Here is an 18476-nt window from a genome sequence, read left to right on the forward strand (position 1 = left end):
TTGCTCTCCAAATCTTGAAATTTTGGTTTCAGTATTGAATTCTTATCTCCTAGCTGATTGTTGTACAAATTCAATAGTTGTGTGCTATCCAATTCCTCAATAGGACAGTACGTATATACCCTAATATCCTCTATATACAGCAGTCCACATGGCACGGATGAAAATGCGCTCTCAGGATCATCTTCCATCAAAATGAATGGATGATTCTTGAAGTTTGAACACGCACGCTCAGTGATTTCAACAACTAAAGGATTTCCAGTACCAGAAGTAGCCATTTTCAAGATTCAATCAAAAAGAAGGGTTTCACATTTAAATACCTTTCAACCGACTCAAGATCGCACACCAAATCTGGATATCGCTTTGGAATCTCTACAAGTTCTCCTTCACTGCATTTTTATGTTCTTCCGCTTCGGATGCAAGGTGAGAAATGAATTATTAACTCACCTTTTATCCTTAGCAAACCTAAAATTTGACTGCAGTAAATGCTCTTAACCCTAATATTTCCGAATACCCTTGATTTCACAAGGATCTTTTGCAGACTTACAAATTCTTTTGGAAATTCATCATAGATACTTGCAATCATCATATATACCTCTGTAACCTGTCGGAATCGGGCTCAGATCTTAGACAAGGGTTTCAAATATTTTCATAAAAACTTCCCCCAAGGCCAAATGCCTTAGCTTAGTTACTGGATAAGGTTTCAGCACCAAAATCAAGTGCGGACCCATCTCCTGCCTCAGAAACACTCTTTTTGACCCATTTCTTCTTGTACTGCTCTTTGATTTCTTAAACCTTCATTTTTCCCTTATCATCAGATTTTTTCTTGTCTATCGGAGCATTCTTGTTTACATTCTTGCTTCTACAGTATTTTGCAATGTGACTAGAATTGTTGCAAGCATAGCAAGTAATGTTGTTTCCTTGATAAGGCCTGAAATTACTTTGATTTCCCTTTGATCTGTATTGGTTAGCAATATGTCCAAATCTTCTACAAGCATAACATCTTACATTCCTCCTATTTACCATACTTCTGCATTCAACTGACTTGTGACCATATTTATTGCAATTGAAACATTGACCGGTGAATGATAAATTATTCTGATTTGTTCTATTTCTGCATCGACTTGCCATATGACCAAATTTATTACAAACAACGCATTTACCATTGAATATATAAGCATCAGGTTGTTTTACCAGAGGTCTCTTGTTCTTCTGCTGATTGCTTTGACCAAATCTAGAGCTTTCTCCCTTCTCAAATCCAAGTCCTCCCATATCATCTTTATTCTTCTAACTTTGTAGTATTTCATTCATCTTGGCCGAGCTAGCATTGAATTTTTCTTTGTACTCATTAGCAGTGGTAAGTTCATCTCTCAGAATTATGATTTGTATGTCAAGCTCTTGTTCATTATTTTTGGATTGCATCAATTCAAGCTTCAGCATGTCATTTTCATGATTTAGTCTGCAACACTCATCAGATCTATCGTTTATTGACTGAGTCAAGCTTTCCTTATTCTTCTTTCGATTTTCAATCTCCTTTGTCAGTTTCATCATAATGGCTTCCATCTCATTTTTCCGAAGTGCATTAACTTTTGCAAGTCTGTCACATTTTTTTGTCTTCTCTTTTAGGGCTTCTTCATCAATGCTTTGACTTTCTTTCTCCTGAAGCTTATCAACAAGCTATTTTCTCTTTTCCTTGGAATTATTCAATTGCTCCTTCAATGTCTGAATGAAATCTTCAGCATCCTTTAGATTTGTCTTCAATTCCTGGACTTTAGCTTTGGACTGATCAATGTCATCAAATGCAACAAGTAGTTGTTACTTAGACCACTTGAATCCATTAAGACACCTTCACAGATGTCCCTCAAGTTGTTAGTCTCCTTCAGAGAAACTAGGCTCTAATACCCATTATTGGAATTAAAAGGGAACACTGAGAGGGGGGGAATCATTGTTTAGAAAATTCAATCTTTAATAATTTGATAATGCAACCGCTTATGCAAATGAAATAAAGTAAATGCAGAAAATCCAAGCCAAGATCATCAACACCATAACACCAAGATTTTTACATGGAAACCCGATTAAGAGAAAAACCATGGTGGGATTGAGACCCACAATATTATAATACTATGATCAGGAGTATAATAATATTACAAGGGGAATGAACATGCATTCAGGCACATTTCCTAAAGCTCACTGCTCAATAACAAAAGGCTACAACCCGGAGGAAGGCTCACTATCTTACAAGAGATTACAAAAGATAACTGATTGAGTGAACTGATGAATAGCATCTACAAATGCCAAAATGAGGTTCTGGTTAAGCACAAATAGTCTTATGCCACTTATCTGTCTCTTTGCTCTGTTCTGCTCTGCTCTGTCACTTACCAAAGCACAAATCTCTCAATCATGCATGTGAAACTACGCACAATCGCTCATACCTACTTTCTACAACACCAACCACTCACCAAATGATCATATAAATCAAATTAATATATTTGCACCATCAAATTAGATCAATTCCATGTCAGCCTAAAAACCGCATAACATGCAACATGAAATGTGTAACCCAAGTCAGCTTAAACTGATCCAAAAGTAGCTAAGCTGACCAAAATAAGATGTCCACATGCTTCCCATATCGACTCTCCAACCTCGAACACACAAAATCATCAAAATTACTCTTTACGATCCGCACAACAAATCTTCACACGCTACTACAACAAAACACTGTTATACAAGAAAAACGGTCTACGAGATCTTCTAACCAACACCAAAATTAACACTGGAGGCCACAAACCAAGAATAAGGTGAATTTCATATCCACAACACATCTCCTAGTTCTGCAAAGAAAAATACGCAACCAAAATAATTTGCTGACCACCAAACTACTCAAAAAAAAAGAGGATGAATTTTTAGTAAAGGCCTACTAATAACCACTTGTTTCCCTTTGATTATAATATGGCTTAAGAAATGAGAGAATAGCCAAGAAGAAATTTTGAATTATTGAGTTGATGAACACCTCTAATTTAGGGTCCAAAGCTCCCTTATACACTTTGGCTTAAAGTTGCCTTGAGCTAGTTGATCTTAGTCTCTTCCTAAAATTTAGTCCATATTTATTTTTGCTGGTCCCTGTTTTGAGTTGTTGCATGTTTGTCGTTGGATTACAAATCCAAGTGTTGCTTGTGCCTTATTGTGGTGTGGCTGATGTCAATTTGACTTCTCTATTATTCTAGTCATAAAACGTTTTGGGCCCTTCAAAACCCCACTTTTACTCTTTATCAAAGAAAAAGTAATATCATGCATCTTAAATGGCACTTACAACCATATTCTATTTTCCCTGTTTGGAATGCCTAATAACTACAATCTATTTAAATAAGCCAACTATTTAAGAATTGAAACAAGAAAAGGAATAAAACATGATAAGCCAAATTTATTCAATGCCTCACAAAGTCAAATTAGCACGGCTCTAACCCAATCAAATATGTTTTTTTAATTATTCTCAAGAAAAAACATTTTTTAGGGCTTAGGGTTTGAATTCAAATGTGTTATTCTTTCCCCTCTTTGTTCTCATTTTAAACCCATCTAATTAAATTACATTACACTTATGTCAATGTCATGTTAATGTAACACTACTATGATTTTAAGACCAATTTTTTATGCTAACCGTCTACAGATGCTTACCAAGAGGTCAACTTCTATTGATTTGCTTATTCATTCTTATTATCATTGACAACAATTTGAAGGTGCATAAGTAATAAACGAAATAAATATTATACCAAAGAGATTAGAGGTTCAGACTTCCACTATAGCTCTATGTTTCGTAAAAATGTGTTGCTTATGCTCTACATCTTAAGCATAAAGCTTATGTAGAGAATAGAGAAGGTTTATAAATATAGAATAACTATTTTGGATGGTTCTGCAATAAAACCATGTCACTTGCATCTGAACCAAAGATCTACACTCAAACACAACAACTATATTTGGATCATAAAAGAATATATTAATAAATGAGGGCAGCAAATAGCAATGGTGATGGGCATTTAGAATTGTTATCAAGTTTGGCCAATCTTGCAGCAGATCAATTGAGCAAGTCAAAAAATCTTGTTCATCTATTCCCTGAGGTGTTTAACACAATACTGCGTAATAAATTCCGGTGAGAAAAAGTGATTTAATAATTCCAAAGCTGATCAAATAGTAAGCAAATCCATGACATGGTACACCTCATCTATATTATTTTGATTAGAAAATAAGCTTGAATGTCCTACGATGTGACTCAACTGGATTGTGATTTAACGGTATGGAATAGGGATAGTATTGATTTTCCAGAGTCCAAAGTATTCAACTCCATCTTGAATAATTTATTCAAGTAGCCTTCGAGAGTTTTTCTTCAGATGGAAGCTCTAATGTGGCTCCCTCGTGTGCTTTATCAAGCTTCAATTCTGCATACAAAAAAATAACTTAAGCAACTAGAGCAAAGCATTTATAAGATACATTGTATAGAAGCACAGACACAAATCTACCATTTCAAGCATGCCGTTTTGGGGAATTGGCAACTGGGGAACATTTCTAGATGTTTGCAAAAGCTGTGATATCAACTAAGGATGAGGGACAAGGCAATATTTAAGCAAAGTCTTGAGAGATGTCGGAACATTTTCAGGATGGTAGCATAGCGTCAAATCACAAGTTGTGCTGCAAGCAAATATATAGGATTGTGGTGCCTATTGACAGGATTGATACTGTTATAGGATGCGAAGTACATCGTAAATCCAAGTTATCGACATTTTCCATTCAATCTTGATGGAGATTTTGTAAGTTGACATCATTTTTGTGGACATGAACATAAAACCATAAAATGTTAACAGTCAGCAGGAAAGAGAGATATTTTAAAAAACTTAATTAAATTTAAGGGTACAAAAAAACTCTTCACCAGATGCAAAAAACTCATACAAAAGTTAAAAGGACGTGGGAAAGGTCAAAAATAACTACTACAGCATTTGGTTAGCCAACCCCACAAAGCTGCTAACAATCCTCCAAGCAGTGAGACCACCTCTATATCCAACATCTGCATTTTTATCCTAAATAATGCATATGACCTATTATAGTAGTTCAACTCCTACCAATCAGCTTCGCAAAAGAAGTTACAGATTAGAAATATAATATTAGAAATAGCCTCCGTCCTCCTAAAAACAATACGCAGGCACCCAATTACAAGTTGAAGTCCCCATTGAATTGTGTTAGTGTTACAGACTGAAGTACCCATTAAATCGTTCTCATGATTTTAACTCTTCAATGATTAAAACCAATAGTTTATTACCAGACTTCAATCTTGAAGTGGATGTATCTTCACACAACTTTAACACCTGAGCCATACTCCTCCACCAATAAGAATAGCCGTAGATAAATGTTGGCATCAGGTGTCGGAACTACTAATGGAGATTGAGAGAGTTACAAATGGGAGCCTTGATTTGTTCAGGGAGTATTTAAGGAAGAAGCCAATCAATTCAAAAATGCAATTGACTCCAGAAACCTCAAACAATGTTGAATGCTGCAGGAAAAAAAATTGCAAAGTGAGAACAGTGCTGCCAGATTTCAACCAAAAAAGGTGAAATACGGACTTAAAGCAGTGTGCTTGAAATCTGACAAAGCTACAAACTTTAAACTTTCCAATTTTTCTGGAGTGTGAAGTTTAAAAATAGGTCGACATTTTATAATATTGATGTTTGCAACTTTATGACCTGAAGGTTAACACCATGCTACATGCCCATGTTAGTGTTGTTGAGTAGCTGCGGGAGGTATTTCCCAAAATAATCAATTCATAAGGCTAGTCGGCCTAATTATTATTAACAAAATATTAAATTTTTAGGTCGGCTCAAGAGGAGAGCAACGCCTAGGCATGTATATATTGGAAAAAGAGTTTCCTCATTCATTAATTTTCAATTGAAGACTGTTCGATTTCCTGATCTGCAGTAGGAAGTTCGCATTCAAGAAGGAGATTCGATTATTCTTTGTTACTAAGAATTTCACACTATGTACAGTGCTGGACAATTTTGTTATATTCTGCCTTTCTAGACCTGATTCTGGAGTGCTTCTTCTGCACTACTGTATCTGATCTATAAGTGATTGATTTGATGCTGGGTTTTTCCCTTGAGTAGAAGGGTTTTTCCCAGGATAAATTGATGTGTCTTCTGTTCTGTGTTTTGATTTTCTGCTTATTATGCATATCTGATCTGGAAAATAACACCCCACAATGTGACTTGCAAATAGAGTGTGAGAAGTCTCAAATGGGTGGTTGGTGGTGACAAACGCTCTTCAACATTCTAGGTGAATAAATAACTTTTTGCAGACAGTCAACATTATAGAGGATATATTGTCTTCAGCTAATCAAACCACACAATTATGTGTTCTTGTTGATGGTAAATGAATCTTGATCATAAAGCTGCCAATGGCTAGCTTACCAAGGATTCCCTACTATCTTGAGACTGAAAGAAACAAGGAATTTGACTCCAATGAAATTTCTTACAAAGTGACTAAACACCTTGATAAAACGTAACTAGCAAAGCTCACCATACCATCTAATCTAACCTACTTCATTCTTGCCAACAACCACAAGAATAAGAAATACAAAACTAAACAATCACAAAAGAATAACTTGGCTTTCTTTACAGTATTCCCTTTTTAAATTCATGTGCAGATTTAAGAATCCTGCAAATCTGAATTCTCTGATAAGAACCCGTAGTGTCCAGAATTGCATAACTGAGAGATTCTGCTTTGTCACCTTCCAAGAGACCTGTGAATCATTTCACTCACCCTGTACAAGAGATAGCAGAGGGGTTCAAGATAACAGAAACTCTTTTGGTTTCAAATAAATCTTATTCTATGAATATTAAGACACATGTTCTCCAATGCAGGAGACTCTACAGATGGACATTCAAGTTTCAGTATTGTTGATGTGGGTTTTATGCACATTCGCACACAAAATAAAATACCAAGGTATCTTATCCTCTCTTGAACAAAGTCTCTCAAATGCTATGCTTTGCGATCAAATGAGGCAACTCCAAGGTTATGAAATGTCAGGTCTTGACTCGTGGATAAGCTCAATGGTTTGATGTGATAATGCTGGAATCACAAGAAGACTTACGTAGTTGCTCAATTGGGAAATCTTTCATGGATTTGGATTTGGAATAGGTATGCCGATGGCTTAAGATTTTGCAATGAAGTTCTTGGTTCTATTCTAACAAAGATTTCTTAAAAAGGCAAAAGGGAATAGGGTTTACGAATTCTATTCCAAAGCCTAGAATGCAAGAAAAGGGTGAACGATTCATTGGAATCCTACTAGGCAAGGTCTCACCATCAATTCGAACAATTTGACACAAGCTTAGTGCAATCATCTAAGGTGTATGTCAAAGATTTTCAAATCATTACCATCAAACATTGATATCATTCAAGTTAATGCATAACAGTGGACGTATAACAATTGAAGTTAAGTTCATATAAAATTCCAATTGACCACGCAAGGCACACTTACAATCAACAAGAGGCTAGTGGTGTGGACTAAATGGATTCCACACAAATGCATTCAACAAATTCTCTCATTCAATCTAACAATAATTGAAAGAAAATTCTAATCTAATTTGGAGGCAATGAGAACCACAAATGCATGCAACACTTAAACAAAATCACCATCAATTCGAACAATGACTTGTATTCAAATCTGTAGCATATAACCGACAATTCTCAAAAATCTCTCCCTAACAAATGAGAGGCACTGGGGTTTATATAGAACCTCAAAAGAAATGAATGGCTCAAATCAATTCAAGAACAATGGCCAAGATTAAAAGATAAAACCCTAATTAGGGTTTGTTACAACCATTATTGCATTGACCAATGAGAGATGAGGGTAGGTAAGACAAATGATATTTGATGTAGCGCCATGTGTCACTTATTCCCTCCTTGAATCAAAGTTCCCAGACTCGGACTCGGCAAGGCCGACTCGACTCGTGACTCGGCTATGACTCGGCAACGACTCAGCAATGACTCGGCAAAATTAAAAAAACCTTGAAATTAAGAGATTTTTAACAATTTAAAACTTGTTTCATGCACCCATTATTGAATAAAGCCCAATTATAATGTGTGCTAGCTTGTTATGCCATGAAAGGCATGCTGGTAGAGTATCTACTTGTTTGGGGCTTTTGTTTAGTATTTTCTTTGGCCAAATTGAAATTTTGGGAGCACCAACATGAGACATCATGAACATCTTCACTTGGAAACTGTAAGGAATGCTTGTGTATGGTAGCATTAAATAGTGTGCTTTTTGAACTTAGGTTTTACCTTGGGACTATAGTTGACCTTGGTCTTTCTTGGACCTCTTAGTTTTTAGGCTATATATATGTTGGATGGAAGGGGGAATTGTGAGGCCAGAAGGGTTTGAAATATGCTCCTCAGAGATATGTCCCTTGCCAAAAATAACCTTGTGCCCCATGGGCGGATTTTTTGGTATGTGGGGATAGGTAGGAAATATCCCCAACTCACCCCCTTTTTTCAAAATTTTAAGAAACATCCCTGTTGTGAGGTACTCACACATCGCCCCATTGCAAATGAAGACCCCCACTTTTTGCTTTCTAGGGTTAGCTCTTTTAGTTTTGTTGTTGGTCGTTTTAGTGTCTTAGCCTTTGCATTGAAGGGATTGAGTTTCTCAAAGGTCATCCAATCAGGTGGATCTCCTCAAGGTGGAGTGAAGGAGGTTAGGTCAGTTGAGTGATTAGGGGTTATTTAGATCATTCCTAGGGTTTTTGTGTACTATCTGGTCACGCTTCAAGTTGCTAAATCAAACCTTGGTTGAATGCATAGTGTCCTCCTAGGTCCCATCCCTTACATCATGGTCAGAGTGAACTCGCCTTAAAAGTCTGGAATGTCATCCTGATCCTGAAATGGCCTGAAATTTGACTAAGTCTGGAAATTTGAAGGATCCTCCAAAAACTAGATTTTGCATTATAACTCATGGAGGTCCGAAACCACTCTCAAACATCCTGACAATATATATGGAATATAACTTAAAGTATAAGAAAGAGAAAAGACATAAGGAAATGTCACTTATACTTAAATGTTATATTCCATATATGAATCCTGACGAAGATACTAACTTGTCAAACAAGTCAAAACATTGACCTGTGGTGGCCGAGTTTTGGAGCTTGGACTCGGCGAGTTTTGCCATAACTCGCCTGACTCGCGAGTTAGGCGAGTTATGGTCAAAACTCGCCGAGTTCGAGTCCCGAGTCAGCAAAACTCGCCGAGTCCGAGTCCTGAGTCAGCAAAACTCGCCGAGCTTGGCTCAACTCGCCAACTCGGCGAACTCACCTGACTCGCGGCGAGTTTGGGAACTCTGCCTTGAATGAATGTTGATCTGGTACCCTTTGATTGAACGAATGGTGATTGGGATGCCACCTCAGCTTGCATTGTAGACTTGATCATCTATCCTTGAACATTCTTCATGATGTTTAGAATTCCTTGTGATACTTTGCATTTCATCCTTATGTTAGAGAATTCCTTGGACTATTTCCTCCTTGAATGAACGTTGTATGACTTTGAAATTCCTTGATGTAGTTCCTGATTTCTTGAAGTGAAATCCTTTGTGCATATGTCTTGAACTTGCCTTCCTTCATTTGTTCACCATCAAGGTGAAATCTTCTTCATGTTTGATCTGGTCCACATCTTTCCCTCCGGAAATGCTTGTCTTGAAGTCCGCTTTCAATCTTTGAAGTGTTGATCTTCCCTATCCGCATTGTTTGAGTTTCCTTGCAATATGCATCCTCCTTCACCTTAAGCCTTGATCATCGTGCTTTCCTTCCTTGTAGTGAACCTGCAAAACAAACAAATACTAACTTAAACACCAATGGGATAAACTTGATTTCAACCTTGGTGGGAAATCCATCCACATATGTGCGGATCAATTCTCAAAACATCCGCATTATCCTTGTCCATTCCTTCACTCAGTGGAAATTTGATGCCTATCTGGACAACTCTTCATTTGAATTGATTTATTCCTTCCTTTGCAATTTCATACTCAAGTGGAAATCTGACCCTCATCCGGACTCATTGTCCTTTGAAATTTTGTTTAATTTGATCACCATTGGATGGAGTGGAAATTCTAACCTCATAGGGAGTTTGTTCCCAACATTTGTCCCAACTTGTGATAGGTAACCAATCAATTTAACTTAGGTTCTGAAGAGAAAATTGTAACACCAATTCTAGAAAAGTGAAGGTCTGGATTGAAATCTGAAAAATTCACCTCTAGAAAACCTGATTTTCAGACTTCGAATAAGTCTGATTGCAATAAATAAGTCTGAAGACACCCCTGTTCTCAGAAAATCAAGTATCTGGAGCCCAAAATTGTATACTGAGGCCCGGAAATGTCATTTAGAGGACTGAAAACACTCAGAAAGTGACTGATTTTTATATCAAAGTTGTAATAAAAGTCTGATTTTTTTATTCTCAAGTCTCAATACACCCTCTAAAAGTCTGAAAATGGCCTCCAATGTCTGACACTCTGAAAATGATCAAAATCAGTGGCTGGAAGAGGTCACAACCATGTCACATGCCTGCATCTGAATTATTTTGCCCCTCAAAACTCGCCAAAATGAGTGCACCAGTGAAATTGCCCAAGTGTGGAGGAGCTGGAAATGGAAGTTAGTCTGAGGACAGCCTGCAACAATGGAGTTTCAAACTTATAGCAGCAATGGTGAACCTCAGAAAATGCTCCAAAATGACCCTTCAATCGAATCGCCTAAGTGTTGAATGGTTGGTAAATTAAAAATGAAGTTTGAAAATGGTGTTTCCAGCCAACCATGAGGTCAAAGTAACTTCCAGCAATGGTGCCCAGCTCTTATCTGAATAAAATGACAGCCCCTTAGCATCAATGGTGTTTAGCAATATCATCTAAAATCACCCCAAAGTCTGAAATTTGCACCATCTATCAAAATCGTGATCTCTCCAATGGTGGCGCCACCTCTCAAAATTGACAACTTGTTGTAGCCTCCTCCAATGGCAGCACCTAGGTGAAATTATCCTCCAATCTGCAACTCCAACTCAAGAATGGTGTCCAATGGACACTTCGTTAAAATCGCCTAATTGGTAAACCACTAACTTGCCTTCAATCTGCCACTTAACTGTCACAATCAGCATTTATACTATTATTTTAATGTTGGGCAAACTCTTTTAAACTAGTTTTCACCTTGTCAACTAACCACACAAGCAATGTGGGATAAAACTTTGCCCTTTTAAACTTGCCTGGGGAAAATCGATTTGCATTAAAACAATATTTAATCATTAATAACTATTGCAAATCATTAAATAATTGTTTTTGATTATTAAATAATCGTTTGTCAAAAAAAAACAATTAAATTTGGGCCCACTTTATCAAATTTAATTCACTTTCACCAAAATTGAGCCAATTGGGGAAAATCACCCCAGATCTGGATAAAAATCCAGATGAAAAATCATCATCAATTACCTTAATTGCCTCCTCCTAGGGAAAATCGACCTCTATCTGGATGATTTTCTAGATCAAAAATTCATCAAAAACACACTTCGGGAAATTCCCACACATCAGGACAATCATCTACATAAAAATCCATCAAACTTGTTCACAAACTGTCGTGGGGAAAATTGATCTTCATTAGGATAGGAAATTTCATCCGCATCAAATTCATCTACATTCCACGGGAAAAACATGGATCATCGGGATAATTTCCCACAGTCAAAATTTTGGCCTCCTAGTGGAAAATCGCCCTCCATAAGGAACTTGAATGGAGGAAAAACAGGGTCCATCGGAAATTTGGGGGAAATTCATCTCCCATCAAGATTTTGAGTGGGGGAAAACCATGGGTCTATTTAGTTTTCAGTTTTGAGTATTCCTATGTTTTTATTTGCATTGCTTTTATATCAAAAAAACACAAAAACAGTACAAAATTCAGAAAACCAAAACAAAACTTCAATAGTTTTCATCAAAGATTTAGAGTATCACCATTTGGGAGGACTTGGGGTCTTCACAGTGGTATCAGAGCGGTTTACTACCATCCTTTGGGTTTAAATCAGATTGTTAATTCAACCAAGTGATAGGGAGAGAAGATATTATCAGAGGTAATCCTGAAAAACTTGGCAACCTCCACAGGTACCTATGGGAAAGACAGTATCTAGATTTATTTGGTACTCATCAGGAGTCATCTTCTAGGAATACTGGACAGGTTGCAGGTATGGGTGATAGAAGGGAAAATAGTCCACCACAGGATGAAGTCAGCGAAGTGAAAGAAACCTTGAGAGGTTTATAGGATGGACAGCAACATGTAGCTGATACATTACAGCAACCCACCACAGCCATACAGTAGTTAAATAATCCCAGAAGACAAAATCATGAGCAAGATGACAATAGGACTGTGATTGGGACTCCCAGGGCACAGAGAGCACCTACTCGCACCACTAATAGGCCTATACGGCCCACCTTCTTGAGGAATGAACTAGAAGAAGAAAGTATTGGGGAGGAGGAAGATGGCCCATTTGCTGTTAATGTCATGACAATGCATGATGAATGGAATTTACTTACCCCGGAAGCAAAGGAACATTTAAACTTTGACCGATACACGAGTCAAAGGAGGGAGCACAATAGGGCAAGGCAAGATAGAAGGTCGCGGAATCAAAACAAGGACCTGGAATAGGCTACCAGTAAACTCACCTTACCAACGTTTGATCGCAGCGGGAAGGTCACAACACGATCATGGATTTATAAGTTGGACACTTACTTTAATCTTTGGCCTATGACGGAAGGGGATGCAATCAAGTTTGCAACATTGCACTTGGATGGGGTGGCTCATGATTGGTGGCACAATGGGATGGTTACCTTGCAACATAACTTCATTACCTCATATCAGGAGTTCACTAATAGGTTGATTAAACGCTTCAATAAGAAAGATCCGAAGTCATATTTTAGAAATCTAGCTCAGCTTAAGCAGATTGGGAGTATGGAGAGTTACATTGCTGATTTCCAGAGGCTATCAGTTATGGTTCCCAACATTTCAGAGTGGAGATTAGTTGTGTTGTTTATTGAGGGCCTATTGGAACCTTTGAGGGGGTGGATAAAAACTTTTGACCCACTGACACTGCAGGAGGCAATGAAAAAAGCTAGAAGTATGGAACTTGCAGCCCCACAAAGCAAGTTCTTGTCCAAAGGATCTTCTTCATAAAAGGACAGCAAGTCTTCCCCCAAGAAGCCAGAAAAATCAGATTTTAAAGGGGATTCTAAAGGGAAATCCACAGCACCTCTAGATCGAGAAACACTTAATGATTTGCGTAAGAAGTTGTGTTTCTACTACAAGGACCCCTATGATGCAAACCATGACTGTCCGCTGAGGTATAAGGGCAAGGCCAACCGAGTAATGTGGGCATTCTATGAGGATTCTGAATCTGAAAATTTAGACCAGCAAACTGATCAAGAGGAATCCGAGCCAAAAAGGTTTGAATGTGAGCCTGAAAAGTTAGAAAATATGGGTGTACATGAAGCGAAAGTAAAGCTATAGGAGGCATGCCTCACTAGCATACAGCAACAAGGCTCATTCAAGATACAGGTGCCACGCATAACTTTATTGATGCTAGACTGGTTGAGAGGCGTGAGATTCAAACTGAGGAATTTGAAGGTATAAGGGTGAGGGTTGCAGATGGTTACACTCTTAAGTGTGACAGGATGATTTCAGGTCTTCCTTTGCATTTGAATAATTATGAGTTCAAGGCAGATTTTATGTAATAACTATGGGAGACACTGATGTGATTTTTGTAATGAGATGGCTTCATGACATAGGAGAGTTTACCCTTAACCTTCATGAGATGGAGATGAGATTTAAGGTGGATGGGAAGACTCATGTGTTGAAAGCCATCAGAGATAGTAGTTTCAGAATGATATCATTTAGGACGATGAAGAGACTTATGTGCCACGACATGGTTGAGTGGGCAGCAGAGTGTATGTTGATGCCATCACAAGAGGGACAGCAAAAACCAGTTTATCATTCGGATATACAGGAGTTGAGAATTAAGTATGCTAAGGTGTTCAATGACATTCCACCCTGTAGACCTCCTGACAGCGATTGAGCAAATAATAGAATTGGAGGAGGGTGGCAAACCAATAATGATCACTCCTTACAGACACTCGAAGCGGCTGAAAGATAAAATTGAAAAGACAATTAAGGAGCTACTTGCTATGAGGCACATCGGGCCTAGCAAATACCCTTTTGCTTCATCAGTACTTTTGGTGAAGAAAAAGGATGGTACCCTTCGGATGTGCATCAATTACAGGGTCCTGAATAACAGGACAATTAAGAACAGATATCCCATCCTCGGATTGACGAGTTGATTGATGAGCTTCACGGTGCTTGCTACTTTTCAAAAATAGATTTGAGATCGGGTTATCACCAGATCAGAGTTAGAGAGCAGGACATTGAAAAGACAACATTTAGATGCCATTGTGGCCATTTCAAGTTTGTGGTTATGCCATTTGGGCTAACCAATGCCCCTACTACATTCCAGGCTACTCTGAACAGGGTCTTTCAGCCACAGTTGAAGAAGTTTGTGTCTTTTTCGATGACATTTTGGTGTACAGCAAAACGTGGGAGGAGCACCTTGCCCCTTTGGATATAATGTTGGGTATTCTTGATAGGGAGTCCTTGTATGCCAAGGAATCCAAATGTGATTTGGGCATGACGGAGTTGCATTTGGGCCATATTATCAATGCAGAGGATGTGCAAATGGATCCTGATAAGGTACGAGCTATCACTGAGTGGCCTACTCCAAAGAACCTCACTCAGCTCCACAGATTTTTGGGTTTGTGTGGTTTTTACCACAGATTAGTCAGTGGTTATTCCCGGCATGCAGCACCACTTACAGATTTGATGAAAAAAGGGGCGTTCATTTGGACTCCTGAGGCACAAGACTGTTTTGAGGAATTTAGTCATTTGATGACTACATGTCCAATCCTCACATAAATTGATTTCTCTAAGCCCTTTGAGCTACAGTGTGATGCCTCAGGTGAGGGTGTTGGTGCAATGCTTATGTAGGATAAGCACCCTATCGCGTTTGAAAGCAGGAAGCTTAGAGGGCCTGAAAGGAGCTTTAGTATATATGACAAGGAGATGTTGGCCATCATGCATGCGTTGGCCAAATTCAAGCAATACCTTGTTGGCAGTAAATTCAGCATTAAGACTAATCATAACAACCTAAGACATTTCCTAAGACGAGATCTCAATGATCGTCAGCAAAAGTGGGTTAGTAAGCTGCAATCATATGACTTTGACATTGTCTATGTCAAAGGGACACAAAACGTTGTTGTTGATGCTTTATCTCGCCAACGTCATTTGAGCTCCATGATTGAGATTTCAGAGGATTGGAGACATCTAATCATAGCAACGTACACCAAAGACACTTGGGCTTTCTGCATTGTTGAGGGTTAAGTACAAAACAACAGATACACGGTTGTAAATGATCTTATCATTTACAAGGGATGAGTTTTCTTGACCCCGGGATTAGAGATGAAGAATAGAGTGTTGAGGAACTTTCATAATGTGGCCATGGCAAGACATCCCGAATATTTTAAAACTTAAAGGCAAGTATGGGAGCATTTCACTTGGAAAGGTCTTAAAGTCAAATGTTCTTCGATATGTGAGAGAGTGCCCCGTTTGTTAGCAGAATAAACAGGAGCATACATATCCTACAAGGTTACTCTAGCCACTTCCAATTCCTGATAGGAAGTGGGAATGCTTGTTTATGGATTTCATTATGGGATTGCCGAAAGCCTAGGGTAGAGGCTGCATATATGTGGTTGTCGATCGGCTCACTAAGTATGGCCACTTCTTTCCAATTACAACCACATATTCAGCTACATGGGTAGCAGAGTTGTTCTTCCACAAGGTATTCAGGTTGCATGGCTTACCTCGAAGTATTGTTAGCAACAGGGATAGTCGGTTCATGAGTCACTTATGGCAGGAACTATTCAGACTTTGTGGAACCAAGCTTACTCAGAGCACTAACTACCACCGGCAGACAAATGGCCAAACGGAGATTGTAAACAAATGGGTGAAAGGATACCTCTGAAATTATATAGTGGGGCAACAAAAGGTCTGGGTGAAGTGGATTTATCTCTGTGAGTACTGTTATAACACTACTCACCATATGTCGATTCAGATTACACCATTCATGGCGTTGTATGGATATAGGTGTTGAGACATGGACCAGCTAGGGATCGAACCTAGGACCTTCCATACGCTGCTGGAGTGCTCTACCACTGAGCTACTGGCCCCTATTGGACCAGTCCATCGTCGGTCCAGGTGTGTCTTATTTCCAACACCAACACCCCCCCTTAAGCCACACCTCTCGTGTGCTTGGGACTCCTAGCCTGGACCTAGCTCTGATACCATGTTGAGACATGGACCAGCTAGGACTCGAACCTAGGACCTTCCATACACTGTTGGAGTGCTCTACCACTGAACTACTGGCCCCTCTTGGACCAATCCATCATCGGTCCGGGTGTGGCTTATTTCCAACACCAACAATAGGCGCCTAGTTTTCTCGATTTATTATTGAGTGACAATAGATTGCCTAGCGCTAGGGATCTTTTACATGAGAACCAAGACATTATGAGGGCTCTTAAGGAGAATATTCAGAAGGCACAAAATCAGCAAAAGCAGTATGTAGATCAGAAGTGAGTTGAGCGATCCTTTGAGGTAGGAGATATGGTGTATCTGATGTTGCAGCCCTATTGTCAATCCACTCTCAGGAAGAGTGGTGCAGAGAAACTCAAGCCACGTTACTATGGTCCTTTTAGGATTGTTAGATGAGTTGGTGAGGTGGCTTATGAGTTAGAGTCCCAACAAACAGCAGAGTTCATAATGTCTTTCATGTGTCGTGCCTCAAGAAGGCATTAGGACATCATGTTGTTCCTTCCGCAGTTTTACCACCCTAGGATGATGAGGGAAAATTGATTTTAGTACCTACGGCCATCTTGGATGTCAGAGATAGGTAGTTGCGTAGACGGGTCATCAGGGAATATCTAATTAAGTGGAAGGATTTGCCAGTAGAGGATGTTACCTGGGAGAATGAAGATATTCTAAAACAAACAATTTCAGGGAGGGCGAATTGTAATGTCCCCTCCTAGTTAGACTTCAATTATCAGCAAGATTAGCCTATCAGTTGACCCTCGTAGGCTAATGGGATTGGATAGAGGGTCCTTTGAGGCAGAGACCTAGTCAGTGAATGGATTATTTCTTCTCCAGAGTTCAGTAGATGCAAGCTTGGCCTTTGTAGAGGTTTCAGGGTTCAGTTTCTCATACTTACTATTTATAGTAAGTCCTTGGGGTCATGGGAGTCCAGAGTTACTATTTATAGCAAGGCACCTGAATGTATTATGGTTGGCATGGTCGATCCCAATATTCAATTGGTTTGATAAAATAAGGAGTTTGGCCTAGGTTATAACGTTTAATTATTATTAAAGGTAACTTTAATAATAATTAATACTTTAATGTTAAATTATAAAACATTATATTTGCACTTTATGACTTGAGGGTCAATTCATCATAAAAAGGGGACCAGTTTATAATTAATATCTTGGGCGACAACTCCTAGGCATTATTTTTAATGTTTACAAAGTGCAAATAAATATGAATTTAAGTGATTTTATTTTAAATAGCTTTTTGGAGAGGGTCGACTTCATGAAAGAACTACATAAGGCTGCCAAAGGGAAATCGAACTCATTACTATTGAGCACTTTTACTTTGTCTTTTATGGGAGCATTGGGATTTGTGAGAGACCAAGGGTTTCTGCAGATTTTCAATCATTTCTAGACTTTGGAGAGCGTTCATTCTTCATTGTTCAGCATACTGAGGTTGTGGAATATCAACTAAAGATTGCTAATCTGATTGGCTTCATCCAGAGGTCAACATAGTGCCAAACTTGTGAGAATTCATAAGGGTTTCAAGCAGATTGAAGGTTCTAGCATAAGGAGGATTTTAAGTCTGTGTTTGGGTGATTATTTGCACATATTTCAAGGCTGTACAGCCTGCTTTTTGCAACCATTAATTGCAGCAAGGGAGGTGCTAAGGATTGGAGAGCAATTTTGATCAATGAGGGCACAATAAATCCCAAGAAAATTCTAGAGAGGGTGCTGGACCTTAGGGAAGACATTGGCATCAGTTTTGAAGGAATGCATTCGAGATTTTGGGGGTATCGAACCATCTAGAGGCTGCTTTTTACTAGCATAAGTACAAAAGTAATCTGTTCATCCTTTATTGGGCATGCATGTGTGTGTAAAGGTTTCAAAAATAAATGAATAATGAGTATATATGGTTGCTGCAGTTGTTACCTTCTATATCTATTTAGTTTTCAGTTTTGAGTATTCCTATGTTTTTATTTGCATTGCTTTTATATCAAAAAAGCACAAAAACAGTACAAAATTCAGAAAA

The 18476-nt window shown here is 38.5% G+C and overlaps 1 protein-coding gene across 1 annotated transcript in view; it reads right to left on the reverse strand.

Moving 5' to 3' along the window:
• Positions 1-4009: 4009 nt before the first annotated feature.
• LOC131027358 (mitochondrial zinc maintenance protein 1, mitochondrial) overlaps positions 4010-18476 on the reverse strand; it is a 54444-nt gene continuing 39977 nt past the window's right edge. The window contains exon 2 of the mRNA XM_057957394.2: positions 4010-4427. Within this exon, the coding sequence (XP_057813377.1) occupies positions 4351-4427 (77 nt within the window). The 3' untranslated portion in view covers positions 4010-4350. The remainder of the gene's footprint in view (positions 4428-18476) is intronic.

This window comes from Cryptomeria japonica, chromosome 3 (assembly GCF_030272615.1).
Source record: "Cryptomeria japonica chromosome 3, Sugi_1.0, whole genome shotgun sequence".
NCBI lineage: Eukaryota > Viridiplantae > Streptophyta > Pinopsida > Cupressales > Cupressaceae > Cryptomeria > Cryptomeria japonica.